Source organism: Beta vulgaris, chromosome 7 (genome assembly GCF_026745355.1).
Source record: "Beta vulgaris subsp. vulgaris cultivar EL10 chromosome 7, EL10.2, whole genome shotgun sequence".
Taxonomy (NCBI): Eukaryota; Viridiplantae; Streptophyta; class Magnoliopsida; order Caryophyllales; family Amaranthaceae; genus Beta; species Beta vulgaris.
Window position 1 is genome coordinate 5785178 of NC_079208.1, and position 16551 is coordinate 5801728.

The window sequence follows — 16551 nt, forward strand, 5'->3', positions numbered from 1 at the left end:
AGACACAACAGTAGCAAATGTAATTGAGTCAGCCAAAAGGGATGAGGCCCCACCCAAAGTAGCAATTTCAAGGAAAAGGACTCCACCCAAAAAGTTGACCCCAATTAGGTCAAGTCAAAGGTTGAAGGAATGCCAACTTATTTTACCTACAGATCTACCTCCCCCATATGACCCTGCCTTTTCAATACCTGTTATTAAGACCCCAACTGCTGAGCAAAACAAAGCCACATCAGACCAGCCCTCCCCACCTCCCACAAGAGACCAGCCCTCCCCACCTCCTACAACAGACCAGCCCTCCCCACCTTCCACTGTTGACAAAACACCATCAAAGAACAACAAGAAGACAAAAAAACAACCATCCCAACCCACTGTTGACAAAACACCATCACAGAACAGCAAGAAGACAAAAAAAACAACCATCCCATCCCACTGTGAATACAAAAAATAGCAAAAAAACAACCAAGAGGACAACAAAAAACACTGGTGAAACTAGCAAAGCAAATGAAACACCTGATGAGGCATACATATATGACCAAGAGACCTTCCCACATGATTATTACCAATGGTATGACTGTAGGTCAGATAGCCCACTAGGTTCAGAGCAGGAGTTTTCAGATGATACAGATCCTAGTTATGAGCCTTCAACTGCTAGTTCAGAAGAAGAAGATCTAAGGGAGGTGGTTGATGATCCTGAAATTAATGAGCAGGAGTTGAGAAATCTAGAGGGTCAGGAGGAAGAAGAACCTGCAGAATTAGAGGGAGAAGGTGTTGAGTTTGGTGAATATCCAGAGACTAGTGATGATGAGTTGCAAACTGCTAGGAGGAGGGTGAAAGCAGCAAATGTTAAATTGTTACTGCTTGCTCAGTAGCTACAGAAAGAGGCAGAGGAGGGTAGGATTGGAGGTGCAAGTAACATATCTGGGGAAAATGATGTACCTAATGAGGGAGACTATGTGAGTGATTACTATGATAGTGAGGATGATCCTGATACACCAGAGGATAGTGAAGATGAAGAGTACAGTGGTAGAAGAAGAAAGGGTAGGGGGATGTTGGTGCCTGAAGACACAGATTAGGCAAAGTTTGTCTGGAAAGTAGGACAAAGGTTTCCTAACAGAGAGGCTTTCAGGAGTGCAGTTGCACACTTTGCAATTCAATGTGGGAGAGACTTGTACATTTGTGCAAGTAATACTAAAAGGCAGCAGAGAATTGAAGTGAGGTGTAAAAAAGGTTGTCCATTCAGATTGTTTGGAAGCTGGGACTCAAGGAGGGAATGTTTTGTGGTGAAGTCAATTGATGGTGAGCACAAATGCACTAGGAATATGAAGGCTAATAAGCAGATGAAATCCAGTTGGCTTGCTAAGCAGTTTTTAGAGATTTTTAAAGCAAGACCTCATTGGTCAGCCAAAGACATAATGGAAGCTGTGAGGAGGTCCTACAGAGTAGTCGTTAAAAGGTCTATGGCTTACAAGGTCAAGTACAAGGCCCATAGGTTGTTACATGGCTCAATGAAGGAGCATTATTTCAAGTTAGGAGGGTACTTGCAAGCTATAAAGGACAGCAGTCCTAACACATGTATCACCTTGTTCACTACAGGAAGAGTGCTACACCAGTATTTCAAAGGTTATTCATTTGTTTTGAAGGGATTAGAAAAGGATGGATGGATGGGTGTAGGAGATTCTTGAGCATTGATGCCTGTTTTTTGAAGACTTTCTTGTGGGGACAACTCATGGCAGCAGTTGGCAGGGATGCAAATGACCAGATGTACCCTGTTGCATGGGCTATTATGGAAGGAGAGAACAACTCCTCTTGGGAGTGGTTTCTGACCCAGGTGAGGGAGGCTCTCAGCTTAGGTGAAGGAGATGGTCTCACCATTGTTTCAGATGAGCATCTGGTATATATTCTTCATCTCATCTATTATTGCTTATGCATTTGATTTTTTTAGCTTAATATGTACTTTGTTTCTTACCAATGCACTTTGTTTCATGCAACATAGGTCATACTAAGTAGTGTGAAGGCAGTCTTTCCAAACTGTGAGCATAGGCACTGTGCCAGGCATATTTTTGCCCATTGGCACAAGGTACACAAAGGAGATGACATGAAACTCATGTTTTGGAAGGCTGCTAAAGCATATTCTTTAGCAGATTACAATGAAGCTTTAGCAGAAATGGAGGCAGAAAACCCTAATGCTGTGACTGATTTCAAAGCTCACAACTCTAAAGTATTTTGTAGGGCATTTTTAGATACTACAACCAAAGTGGATGTCATTACTAGCAACTTATCTGAGACTTTTAATGGCTACATAATAAATGCCAGGACCAAACACTTGATATATTTATTAGAAGACATTAGGGTAGGTTTGATGCAGAGATTGGTTGTTAAAAGACAAGCCATGGAGGGTAGTTCTGCACAATTATGCCCTAGAATAACATCAAGGTTGGAAAAAGAGAAAGAATGGGCTGCCAACTGCACTCCCATACCATCCACCAATACAGTTTTCCAAGTGAACCATGGCATGGATAGCTTAACTGTAGATCTGCAAGCAAGGTCTTGCACTTGCAAGAAGTGGGACTTAACTGGCATCCCTTGTTGCCATGCAGTTTCATGCATTTTCTTCTGCCACAAGGATGCAGAAGATTATGTTTCTGGCTACTACACCAGGGACATATATTTGCAGTCTTATGGAGGTTCAATCCCACCTGTTGTTGGTGATAGACATTGGCCAAAGATCAACTCCCCTCTGAACCCACCCCAATAAAGATAGGTCCTGGGAGGCCAAGGAAAAATAGAAGGAAAGACCCCCATGAAAACCCCAATAAGCCTGGAAGGTTAACAAAACATGGAATTCAAATGACCTGCAGCATATGTAAATCAAAGACCCACAATAAAAGAACATGTCCTAATAAGGACACTACTACCAGTGCACCTCCACAACCTCCATCAAAGAGATGCAAGTCAACAGCTGCATCATCTAGAGGACCACAAATTGATAACTTGACACCCACTGCAGAACCAAGTAGAACTGGAAAGAATGGAAGAGTTATCAAGAAGGGTGGGTCTGGTGTTGGCAGGGGTGGGTCTGGTGTTGGCAGGGGTGGAAGAAGTGCTGGAAGGGGTGGAAGAAGTGCTGGAAGGGGTGGAAGAGGAAAAAATGTAAGTGCAACTGAATAGCTTTTTTTTCTGTTCATCAACATTTTGACCATGAAGTAACTTGTTTAGTTTCATTATGGTGTAGCAGATGCCAAAAGGAGTTGGTGTTTTAATTTGAAGATGGATCAACAATGATCATATGTGAGTTTTTTTTCTTGATTTGAGTTTATTTTTTCCATACTTTTTCTGGCTACCACGCTTTTACATTCTTACCACTTATGTTCTACAGGCTCCTGGACAGATTGGAGGTCCAAGGTTGGTGTCTCAACCTTCTGTTACAACAACATCAGGCTGTCCATTAAGTAGTCAAGCATCAACCAACCATTCATGAAGACAAGCCACCTTTGGCTGATTCAGCTCATGTGACACTTGGATTTCACATTTTTTTAGCTCTTTATGAACTGAAACATTTGCAAGATTAATGTATTTTGTTAAGGCAGTAACAATTGCAACTTTGTTATTTGGGGTGTATTCACAACATTGTATTTTTACAGCAATGTCAATTTTTAACTACTTTTGGACACAAAATTATGTTGGTCAATTCATTCATCTGTAGGAATACATCATTCTTCATTGATTAGGCAAAATAGGAGTATGTAACCTCCATTACATTAGGCAAAATAGGAGTATGTAACCTCCATTACATTAGGCAAAATAGGAGTATGTAACCTCCATTACAAAATCCCTAGTACTTACTAACCCCCTAGTACAAAACATTCCCCATAACCATACCAACTGCCCTACTAAACAACCCAACTACTTAATGAAAACCAGCACAATAACAAACAAAACCCATGAAATAAACAACCCAACAAGAGCAAATTTTTCCCCCTTTGCACTCTTATCAGCTTCTCCTGAAGACCTAGCCAACTCAGTCCTCATTAAGCAAGCTCTTCACACAACTTCTCTTTCTTCAGCTTTAATTTGTTTAATTTCTCCTCCACAGTCTTATACAAGAGCTCCAGTTCAGCAATTGAAGTATACTGCTCCAACAGTGTTGACTGAAGGTCACTACACTTGGGGCAGTCAGAGTCCTTGCATTCCCATCTAAAAAAATTGTAGTCCTCAGCCTAATAACAAAACAAAAAAATATTAGTATCTCAATTGCATTACCAAAGCCCTAATTTTGAATTTTACGAACCCTAATTTCAAAGGATTCATGTAAGCCCTTATTTCCTATTTTTGGTATTTCAGTAGCATTAACAAAGCCCCAATAACAAAGAGGGAAGGTTCAAATTAAGCAATTTTAACACTAATTCACACTTACAGGCCACAACGCACACCCATAAAACTTCCTCCCTTGATTTGCTCCGCTTTTGACAGCCCTCAGCTTCGAAGGAATGTTATGGTTACATAACACATCCAATTGCGCACCTCCTGAATGTCTTGAATTCGAAGAACCTCCAGAGTGTTGATGATGAGCAGCCATGGTTGAGTAGGGGTGAAGGGGAAATGAAGAAGGAGGGAAAATGAAGAAAAATTGAGCAGGGGTGAAGGGTAAATGAAGAAGGGAAGGGGAAATCACGTGTTTTCATTAATTTGAAAGCACGTGCCTCATTAAACCTGCTGCAGTAGGTAAGTGACCTGCTAGGTCTTATAGGGGAAACTAAATATAAAACATGGGACCTACAGGGAATAATCAAAAGGTGGGACTTATTAAAGCAAATGGGTAATAGTTGAGCCCTTTCTGGGCAAATAATCCTAAACTTAAAACATGCATACTTTCAATAGTGAAATGGTTCAATTAGCTTTTAAAGAAAACAATTATTTTTTCTAAACAATAATAATTACTATGATTAAATGGGTTAAACGGGTTACAACGATAACCTCTTTAATAAACAGGTCGGGTCAAGGTTAATTTTTTCAACCCGTTTATTAAATGGGTTAGGTTTGGGTTAAGGGATTCTTGACTCATTTATTGTACGTTGAGCCGAACATCAACCCTACAGTCCCTACTTAACTCGACCGATTTGTGACTCATAAAATGATGTAGTATTGTATTAGTGAGAAGGTAGGAAAGAAGAAGTTATTAGCCTCCAAATGAAGGTAACAAGTAAGGATGGCAATGGGGCGGGTCTGGAACGTGTCCGCTGGACCCAGGCCCGTTCATTTTTCACAGACCCAGACCCGCCCTAGATCTGTTGCGTCTAAATTTTTCAAACCCAGGCCCAGATCCGCTGGGTCTAGCAGATCCATAGGTCCTAAATGGGTCCTTCTTAATTTTAAGTTTTCATCACATTTTTGAATATATGTAATTGAAAATTTTCGCCCTATATATATAGGTTCCTGTATCCATGGTTAAAGCATTCTCTAAACAAAATTTTAAGAATTACCTCATAAAATATTAAAATGTTACAACTTACAAAGTTACAAGTCTCAGATGGAGTTACAACATTAACGAGTTCACAAAATCACAACTCATGAAACCTTAGTTTAGGTAAAAAAAGTTCTAATATGTAAATGGGTCCATGGGGAGGGTCTGGGTCTAGTATATGTGGACCCGGACTCAGACCTGACCCATAATCTTCGGGATCTGAACCCATTGCGTCTAAAATTTCTAGACTCAGACCCTTATAAATGGGTCGTGTCCTAGTGGGTCTAGGTCGGGTCCTATTAGGTCTGGGTCGGCCATGACCCATTGCCATCTCTAGTAACAAGTACCATTAGGGGTGATGGACTGGTGGGTAACAATTACCCATAATGAGGGTAACAATTCTCATATTCATTCTTTTTTATTCTTTCCAACACAAGGTTATCCTCTTTATCACTACTTCATCCTTTTCATGATCACATCTAATCACCTTGAAAATTTCCACACAATCTTTGTTTCGGGGCACAAAACCAACGCATGAAGAATCGTTTCATTTTCTTCTTCACACATAGGACATGTCCTTTCAACATCACATCCCCTTCTAAAAATATATTCACGCATGCGAAGGCCATGGTGAAGAGCTTTCCATCCAAAATGGCGGATTTTGGTTGGGACTTGTGCTTGCCATAGATTCCTCCAAACCTGCGCGACGGCATGATCATTTGATGTCGAGGCTTGCTTGCATCTTCTCCTCGAAAGCTCCATGTAGTACGCACTCCGAGCCGAGAATTCCCCATTTCTTGTGAGATTTTTTTTCTATTGTTGCTTTTATGTGTGCAATGATGTAACCGAAGATTCATCTTGTAGATTTGTGGAACTAAAAATTTGTTAGCATAAGGAGCATATTTGAAACACAAATATTACAAATATGTTGATGTGAATTAATGATTAATCATGTCTTATGACCTCTGCAACTATACATCGTTGTTGGAGCTCTATCAAGAACGATTTAGAGACATTTAAAATAACTCCATAGTATATCGAAAGATATGTTATCAGTAGAAAAGTGCTTCATATTTGTATTAAGATATCAGATTGTGTAAGGGGCAACTATAAGTGCTAAGCGACTTTTATTTGATGATCGCTTTTTTAAAAAATGATCAATTTAAACAAATGAGGAACTTAGACAATATTCAAGTGTTGCGTTAGGATTCATTTTTAAATAATAATACTGATCAACGAACTGTAGTAATTCATTTTCACAATGTAACCATATATTGGAGTATTTTTTATTTTGTCAATTATGAAAACTCTAGAGCAGATTTTAGGTAACTTTTAATAACTATTATAAATTTTCTCTTTTGATAGAAAACTTTAATAGAGTTTAACATCAAAATGATAGTTTTTTTGTTGTATGGTCGATTACGAAAGATAATTTGTTAATATAAAACCTTTGAGTAGTCCCCTAAATTTTAATCAACATATATATTTCCTCCGTTCTTTTTCTATTGCAACAATTGAGTTACTAAGTATGCCAATACATGACTTCAACTATTAGTATCTTCCATTATCTTTCAAATTTGATATTTTGAAAGTATATATCGAGACAAATCTAGCAAGTCCCCACATGATTATATCCTTCCTCATGTAAAAATCACAATACATAATTAAAAGGATGGTAAGTGTATAGTGTAAAAATCTCATTGTTGCGATAAAAAATAATTGAAGAAGTAATTGAGATCTACCTTATTCGCCCAAATTAGTACATACACACGTCCATAGGATAATAATCATACACACGATGAATATGAAAGACTAGATTATGAACACAAAGACTAATACCAATGAACATGTACCGACACACATATACATATGTTCATTTGACTTGTTATCCATATACATGTATTCTATTGACTCGTTATTCATGTACATACACTGATATGCATACCATAGTCTATATAACAGCGTGTGCACCATCTAAGCTTTAAGTTATTTGACAAAATTATATGAATCAATATTTAAAAATTGTGAGGATGTTAAAGAAAAACAATAGAAAAGATGAAACATAATTCGAGAAGAAGAAGTTTATAACCCTAACACTCCAAATTCCGATCCGTAGAATTTGCTCTAACTCTGTCATCTCATCCCCTGCGATTACAAGGGAAATTCATTTCTCTTATCAGATTGCAGATCACAGGTTGCAGATTACAGATTTCATTCCAGTTTTCCTTTCGACGATTCCAAAAAATTGAAGGTTTGTTTAGGACTGATCTTACGGTATATCATAAGTCTCAAGAATTAAATCTTCTAGTTTACTATTTGAGTAAGACCTTTGTTAATTTTATTCACTAGTATGCTTATATGTGGAGTACAATTGCAAATTTTTAGCTAGCTGAATAGCATATAATTTATACGAATAAAAATGATGATATGATTTCTCATAGATACAAGGTTTTTTATATGCTAAAGGAACTCCAATATATATATTTGTGCAGTGCAATTTGGGTAAAAGAGATAAGCAATGGCATTGATGAGGTCCCTCTACCGCTCTTTGTCGAGCTCCGAATCATCCGTTTACTATGCAGTTGTGGGTAATCGGATTCTTAATGGTTCTGGTTTCAAGCATCAATCGTCTCGTTCGTTGTTCAGTCTTTCTCCCTGCAATTCACCAGCTTCATCGAATCGTCTTTGTTCAGGTTGCTTTCCATCATTTATTTATATTAACTCCCCTTTCCAAAGTGTTTGTTCACCCACTTTCGCTCGTTTTAAATTTCATTTCCATGAGAAGCTCTAGTTCCAGTATCAGTATTGGTGGCATTTTTTTCAATTATAGAAGAAATGTATTGCGGCACTTGCTTGTCTATTGGTTAGGCATTGGTTGGTGCAAATTCTTGAAAATTATTAGAATAGCAGTAGCATTTTAAGGTCGCTCATGCCGTAGCATATATAATCTGTACCTGAAGAGCCTACATTTTTAGATTCTTTCGTGTTTGAAAGAATTTAGAGAAGATACAAGTAATTCGGATAGGAATAGGAAAATTAAAAGACCATATAGCCTGCTAAATTATACTAACAGAATTATGTGTACAACGTTATATACTTTATTAATTATAGTGTGTTTGGTTAGCATTTGTGTAGGGAGGTAAAAAGAGGGAAGAGAAAGGGAGGGCAGGGAGAAAAAGGGAGAAAAGGGAGGTGAGAGGAGGGAAAGATGGAGCTCCCAATTTTATTCCAAATCTTTTCGGTAGTGGAGGGGATGTGATTTATTTCAAGGGCAAGATGATCCAACAATTTCTTTATCTTACCTTACCCTATGTCATCTCTAAAGTCTAAACAAGAGAAAATAAATCCCCTACCGTCTCTTCCATCCTTTCCTCTCCAATTCTTCCTATCCAACATAGTGTTAGAGCAGACATTTAGTTGTGTTCTACTTCCTTGGCTTTAAAATAGTTGCACCATTTTCTTTCCACGTTTGCCGAGACGTTTTTTTGAATGTTAATATCTAATTGCGTATTAGTTAAATTATAAAAAAATTATCTTTGAAATCCTCGTATTAAGACCAATTTAACAATATCCCATTTGACTATGTTTTTTCTTATATAATAGTGAGAGAAAGCTTGTCAAAATTGGTTGATGAATAGTGACCAAATGCCAAATGGTGCAACTATTATGAAATGGAGGAAGTATATTCTAACCGCCATTAGACCATGGGTTAGTGCTAGACCTAATTGCAGTTCTATATTCTCCTTGGAACACCTCAAAGGTTTCAAAAGCCAAAGATTGGATTTTGACCCAGATTTGAGAATTGAGATGGTAGAGACCGGCCTACTTCCTTACCAACATTGTGTAACCAAGATCTGGCTATGGAGTAACTTCAGACAGATCGGATCTAAACGATCCTTTTTCACTAAAGGAGTCACACTTATATGTCACATGTCAAAATTTGGTTACAAGGTTGATTTTCTTTCTGGATAGTAGGTGGTTAGAAACTTGGTATCTTTTTTTTTAAGGGAAAAGAGAACTTATATTATTAAGCAAACACATCACAAATATCCGAAGCTACAGCATCAGCAATAAAGTCTGGACCACTCCCCAACGAGCATATTTCCCCAACCTCAATAGGAGAGACTTAGCTAGAGATGGGCAACTACATTGCCATCCCGCTTATGTTGACTCCAATCAACAGAAAACTTGAACAAAGCTTAAAAATATCATTACACACTACTCAGAACGAAGATAAGTTTGAGACACCTCTTTTCAAATGACTAATGACTCCCAAACAATCACTCTCAAATAGCACCTCATTGAAGTCACAATTGAGCACCACCTTCACTGCAAAGAGCATCTCCTTCGCCTCTGCTAAAGACGCATCTGACTTTTCTTGCTCCAGCTATCATAGCTGCAGCCAACACCATACATCTTCATCCCGCACAACGACCCCCAAGCTCACCACCCTTTCTCTCCTAACTGCCGCGTTACAATTTATCTTAACCAAACCCGGCGAGGGAGGTGACCACGAAGAGGGAAGCTGCCTCTCATCATCTTCATATTGCTCATTTGCATTCTTGAAGGCTTCGTAATAAGTGAGAGCCCCAGCAACAATCTCACGTTCATAGAGCTACGAAAGAGAGCCTCGTTTCTTGCCCTCCACATACCCCAGCACACCATTGCTATTCGACACAAGTCTTCACCTTTATAGATCATAGCCACACTACACCACCAATCCGCGAAAGAATCCAATCTGCGTTCTCTAAACACACCATTCTCCAGCTCCATTTTCTCCCACACAGCTTGAACACGCGCACAGTAAATGAGAGCATGCAGCTCATCTTCTACGCATCCATCACAACCCTTACAGATTTCATCCACTTGTGGTATTCGATGAGCAAGGCTTTTACATGTTGGCAAGGCACGCGAACATGCTCTCCAAATACCTTAGGAGGTAATAGGAGTGCCCACAACTTCTTCCACCGTGAGTTACTTGAGGAGGTAGACCCTTGTCTCTTATTCGTTGTGCACCATCTAATGAAGTGGTAGCGCCTGTCCTAGAAGAATAGTCACCATCCTTCGGATAATGCCAAACCAAATTATCCAAGGAGGGGGACTCACTCAAGGGGATTTGCAAAATTCGATCTGCTTCAAAATCCAGAAGAATTTCCTTCACTTTATCTTCATCCCAGCCACCTTTCATCCAATCAATCAACACTTCCACCTTCATAGGTTCATCATGCATACCTCTAGCAGTTATTACTTATTACTTTCAAAGATGGACCCATAGGAATCCATGTATCAGACCAAACCGCAATAGTAGACCCATTCCCTACCCTCCATAGGCTCCCGTTTGTAATGACCCATTTAACCCTCACCATACTCCACATATAGCTTGGGTTATAGCCCACCTTTGCGTCCAACACCGAGGTTCGTGGGAAATAGCGAGCTTTAAGAACTTGTGCAGCAATGCTGTTTGGCATTTTTTGAAGCCGCCAAATTTGCTTTGTTAGCAACGCATCATTAAAGCATTCAAAATGGCGGAAACCTAAACCACCAATCCACCATCACCTTTAGAGTTACACATTTTGTCCCATGAGACCCAGTGTATCTTCCTCTCCTCATCTTTCGCACCCCACCAAAATCTTGCAATCAAGGAGTGAAACTTGGAATCTTACTACCTATTATATTAAGAAATTGTCCCTTCAGTGAAGTCATGCTAGAGGCGTTCTGGCTTCTACATACAGGTTTGATTGAATTACATAGTTTGTTTCCATTCCTTTGCAGTTTCATATCCAAAACTTCATAATATGAACCTTTGACATGCCTTCTAATATCCAACCATCGTGGTGTGTTTTTGTAGTCAGTCCTTTAGTAAAACCTTACATAAAACCCCAAACCAAAAGTTCTAAAATTGAAAGGAGGGGTTAGGCTCATGTTAAATTTTTGTGAGTTTTCTTTCTCTCTTTCTTCTTACCTCGCTCTCATCCTCTATCTTTGTAAGTTTTCTTTTTCTGCTCTCACTCTCTCTCTCTTCTCTTGGTAGTCAGGCTCATGTTGTTGTTATTGTTGATGAGGCTAAGGTAGTGGTGTGGTTGGGGCTTGGTGGTTTTCGGTTGTGGATATGGGGGTGGGTAGGTTGTGGTCTCGTGCAAGAGGGTTGACACTAGTGGAGTCTAGGTTGTAGTTCTTGGTGGTCAGAGGGTTGGAACATGTTGGGTTTGGGTGGCTGCATAGTTGGGTCGTGGAGGTGTTTGTGGGCATATGACGGTGGTTTCCAGGGGTTGGGTTGTGGAGAAGTTGATAGAGAAACTGGGGGGGGGGGATTGTGTTAGAAACTAGATAACAGGTTCTGGGATTTCAGGGAAACTAAAATTGAAAGATGACAGCCAGTTATCCTTTTTGTCTATGCCATAATCCTTACAGTGATGAATTTATGATGGCTAAGTTCTCGTTTTGAAGCTATGCCTTTCACTTAGGTTCTTACTTTGCTTCGGACAGATGGCAGGTCCCCCTTTAGGTTGATTGGAAGCATTCGTGCTTTTAGCCAAGATGTAGCTCCGTTGCCTGACATCAAAGACTCAGAAATAAAAGTTGCATTGAAGAATTTCATTGCTGCAGACTGGGGGGAACTCCCACAGTCTCTCATACGTGATGCATCAGGGGTATTGTCTAAAGATTCCGACGACAAAGCTGGTAAGGAGGCCTTGAAAAATGTTTTTCGTGCAGCTGTGGCGGCGGAAGAGTTCATTGGCACTCTTGAGACCTTAAAAATGGCCATCGATGACCTTGTTGGTTTGAGTGGCGAGGTATTATGCATTGCATTAAATTTAATTCAGGTTTGTTTTGAGTTGAGGTTCCTTTCTTCTAATTTCCAATTTGATTGCGTAGAATGTGAAGCCGCTTCCTGAACACTATGCCCAAGCATTAAGAACAGCCTATGATCGCTATAGCAAGTATTTGGATTCATTTGGGCCTAATGAAGTATATCTGAAGAAGAAAGTGGAGTCAGAGTTGGGAAGGAGGATGATTCATTTAAAAATGAGATGCGGTGGTCTTAATTCTGAATGGGGAAAGGTACGAAATACTCTCTTTAATTTTACTGTTAGATTCTTGAAGTGTTATGTAGGATCGGATATCTGTTGGCCATATTTTTGCTGTCTGGAGTGATTTACATAGTTGAAGTACACATAAGGTGTTGCTCATGAGTCAAGGACATAAATATTTGATCACAGAATACAATTGTTCAATATAGGCTAACACATAAAGTTAGAGTCCTATGTTATTGCTAGTCGAGAAGTTGGAAGTGGGATTAAGTTAAGTTAGTTAAAAAAATCACAAAAAAAAAATTGTGACTGCTGAGGCTTATACTTTATGACAATGTTGCATGTGCTTTGCCTGTCTATAACTGCGTGATTGTCCCTCTATTTTCTGAAGCTAGTCCTTGACATTAAGGATTTAACCGCAAAGCACAACTTTCATGTTTTTATGTAGTAATGACTTTGCTAATGAGGGATGTGTGTGATAGTGGCAGGCGTCACTGAAGGTAGAACTTTTAAGGTTGCAGTTGCTGTTTCTAAACATCTTTTATCAAGTCTGGAAATATATATGGAATTTAGGTAAATGAAAGTGTTGACCAATTAAAAAAAAAAGAGAGTTTTCATATCGTTGTCTGAATGCAGGAAAGATGTGTAAACTATAAATGGATACATAGATTAAAGAGCCGAAACTTAGAAGATAAGATTTTTTTGCGATGATTTAACTACACCTTTTTTTCTCATTATACATTCCATTCAATCTTTATCTTTATTACCCTTTCCTAAATGTAGGTCACAGTCCTTGGAACTTCTGGAATTTCTGGTTCGTATGTCGAGCAAAGAGCTTCATAATTGCTAAAAACCTAATCTTGCTGAGGAACGGACTGTATCCATCCTAGACAGAAAATCTCGGTTGGAGCTGCTTAGATGCTTAACATTATGAATAAATAGCTGAATAATGGGGCATCTCTGACTTAAAGCTTCATATCTTTTGTGAAAACTTTGTTCTTGTGGAAAAATCTGTTTCATTTTGCAGAAATAATCTACAAAGAAATTCGAAATGTAATTTCTCTTTCTGAAAAAGCTTAATGAAGGTGTTTCAGCATTTTTCTGTTTGGATATCGATGTTTACTATTTTGCTTCTAATGTCTATTAAATTTGCTTCCGTTACCTGGAATATGGTATACAAGAACCAACATTTTGGACATTTGATATGAGAAATGAGAATTTATAGTCATTTTCTTGTCTAACATATCAATGTGATCGTATAACTGGAAGTCTTGAAGCAATCAATCTTTTTTGATGCATTGTTTTTCTATGTTACTTAGACACGGATCAAGTGTCTACTCGGATACGGGTTCTAAGCGTCCGGCTCAGTTACTTTGTATAAAAAAGTCAAGTTATAGTAAAAAAATGAAGTATTCCAGTAAAGTATCGTGTTTGGACACGATACATACACGATACCTAGTTTTTTAGGTAAATGAAGGTGTCGAAGTAACATAGTTGTTTTTGCTTCAACAAATTATTAATATGATTTTGTGTGACATTTCCTCGCACAATGCTTAATTTTGCATACATCATTTGATCTACAATAAAAAGTAGTAGCTATCTTCTTGTTTTCAACTCATACACAGCACAAAATTTAAAAACTATTTCCTAGAAAGAAAGTTTCCAACCCACACGTTCTCCTCTATCAAGCACTTGGAGCAAAAGATCAAAGTGTTGCTTGAATTTTTGCTCTGTATATCATGTTAGTAGTCAAAGAATATAGCTGGCAGCACGTGTAAGGAAAGATAAAAGACCACAACTCTCCTTTCTCTGAGATCGCATCTCAGCACTCAGCATGCTCTCTCACATTCGTCAGTAGCAAACTAGCAATGGAGGAGGATATTACTATTAGTTAAAGGAGTTGTTGTACACGCTAACTGAATTGAGAGATGAAGCATGATCGAGATATTATGAGTAGGGAAAGTCTTGTGATAATTTGTTCTTACTTATAATGATCTGTTTTTGGTTTGGGTGATTCCCCAAATGGTTGGATAGGTCAACAATAATCTAATGGCTTACTCTATCAATAAGTTGCACTGGATTTACACAATTTGATGGATTGTATACTTTTTTGTATGTTGGAATATGAGGAACATTACGAGAGGAGGGGTTGAATTATTGGGTGAGTAGTGAGCGTTTTAATTGAGGAATTGTAAAAACAACGAAAGGAACAAATATAATGCAAGAGATAGTTTTTCGAGGAAAATTTCGTAGCTTAATAGGAAGTGAAAACCTCGACTCTAAGAGATTTTTACTCAAATGCTTCATTATACTAGGGAAACGTCTTTCTTACAAACTTATTACAGTCTCGGTCTTACTTGAGTTCCTTTACAAGCTCAAGTTTTCAAAATTGCAACAATTGTTCCCTCTAACAGTTGTAACTCTCAAACTCTCTGAGTTCTCTCTCTTGACTTTATGCTTCACTCAATGCCACTCTTTGTCTCTCTCTCTCTCTCAAGTTTCACTCAATACAAGAACTCACTCAACTTCTCACCCCAGTACAAAAGTTCACTCAACCCTTTCACCCAAACTTGAATTAATAGTATCACTACTTCACTAGTTGGAACAATCACAAGTATAATGGAGAAACAATTGAACTTGTGGAAATGATATGGTGCTGACTCAATATAAGTGGAACTCAAATTAAACCCTTTGTAAACCAATTACCATTTAGTTAGACACTTTTTAACAAGAATATGAAGTTCAATTTATATACAAAGACAATATTGGATACTCTTCCAATAATTGACTCTAACTCCTATAAACTAGGACATTTACTCCATGATCCTTTACTTGAGAAGCAAGCATACATGACCAAAGACCACTAACTGATGAACGTGGGAAAATATATATTGAACGTGAAAAGATGACCTAACAAATTTAAATGTGCTTTAAAACAAACATGATTATAATTTGGGAACAAGACAACACTAAAGAACAACCATTACTCCACTAATCATAACTAGCTGAATGTGTGAATGTGCATAGTAAACCAAACGTGGTTCTACTATTAAACTGATTTAATTAAACAAATTAATTAAAGAATCCTAATTAGATAAAAAAAAACTTATGCCTAGAATAAGTTCTTTTTTTAAGGGGAAAAACCCATAAGAGAACAACACTATTATATCATAATAAGCAATGTTGACAATGCTATCTGGAATATCGTCCACCCAATATGCCAACAAAGTTCCACAGGTTGGAAATGGGATAGAAAATGAGCAACTTTGTTGCCAGACCGTTTTATAAAAGACCAAATAATATATTGAAAGCGAGAAAACAAAAAAATAATATCTTCAATAACCACGAAAAAGTCACTAGACCCTAAAACACCTCTTCTAAAAGTTTGAATTATCATTAAACAATCGCTCTCCACCACCAACTTCGATATTGTCTTAGCTTCTGCTATTCACACCTTCCAGCTCACCCCATGTTGCACCGCAACACATTCTAACACATCACCCTTCTCGTCCCTACACACAATCCCCAGCCCAATACCCCACTCCCCTAACCGGCCAGCATCAACATTAATCTTTAACCAACCCGCAAGAGGCATCGTTCAATCAACCGGATGGGCAACAACCAATGCCTCCCCTCCCCTCCCCTCGCCTTCCCACTCGCAGCCTCTTTCACCTCCTTCACCATCTTGAGCGCATAAGCAAGAATACTCTTCAGTGCACCTATACTCACTCTCCATTGTTGCCTTACATCATGCACCCCAAATTACCCAACTCAACATAAGGAACACATCCATTTGCTCCCCATCCAAATGATTGAGACAACATCCCACCCCTCCACCACATTGTTGCACCCTTCCGAAACCTAGCTCGCCAGCAAGCTAATCTTAGCTTCCATATACTACTCTAGTTCACATTGATGTTTTGCATGCAACCCCGTCTCTTTTGCAGCCCTACACACCCCCAAAACTCTCCCCTATAGCTGACACTTGAATATGTAACCCACTATGTGTAGGAAGGGCCTCGAGACACGCTCTCCATGCGAATAACTTAAACCTAGGTA

General features: G+C 38.6%; 2 protein-coding genes across 2 annotated transcripts; both read left to right on the plus strand.

The window, feature by feature from the left end:
- Positions 1-1726: 1726 nt before the first annotated feature.
- Positions 1727-2755, plus strand: LOC125491764 (uncharacterized). Its single transcript, XM_048633851.2, has 2 exons — positions 1727-1891; positions 1994-2755. The coding sequence occupies exons 1-2, from the start codon at positions 1727-1729 to the stop codon at positions 2753-2755; spliced, it is 927 nt and encodes a 308-aa protein (XP_048489808.2).
- A 4736-nt stretch (positions 2756-7491) lies between these two features.
- On the plus strand, positions 7492-13602 carry LOC104898485 (hypothetical protein). Its single transcript, XM_010685569.4, has 5 exons — positions 7492-7712; positions 7954-8154; positions 11948-12255; positions 12338-12523; positions 13276-13602. Exons 2-5 carry the CDS (start codon positions 7980-7982, stop codon positions 13333-13335), a joined length of 729 nt encoding a protein of 242 aa, XP_010683871.2. The 5' UTR covers positions 7492-7712; positions 7954-7979; the 3' UTR covers positions 13336-13602.
- The last annotated feature ends 2949 nt before the right edge of the window (positions 13603-16551 follow it).

Excerpts from the sequence above, each read along its gene's own strand:
- LOC125491764 (XM_048633851.2), top strand. The coding sequence starts at position 1,727 with ATGGCAGCAGTTGGCAGGGATGCAAATGACCAGATGTACCCTGTTGCA. Across the intron at positions 1,892-1,993 it reads TTGTTTCAGATGAGCATCTG|GTCATACTAAGTAGTGTGAA; the intron begins GTATATATTCTT and ends CATGCAACATAG.
- LOC104898485 (XM_010685569.4), top strand. The coding sequence starts at position 7,980 with ATGGCATTGATGAGGTCCCTCTACCGCTCTTTGTCGAGCTCCGAATCA. Across the intron at positions 8,155-11,947 it reads ATCGAATCGTCTTTGTTCAG|ATGGCAGGTCCCCCTTTAGG; the intron begins GTTGCTTTCCAT and ends TGCTTCGGACAG. Across the intron at positions 12,256-12,337 it reads TTGTTGGTTTGAGTGGCGAG|AATGTGAAGCCGCTTCCTGA; the intron begins GTATTATGCATT and ends TTGATTGCGTAG.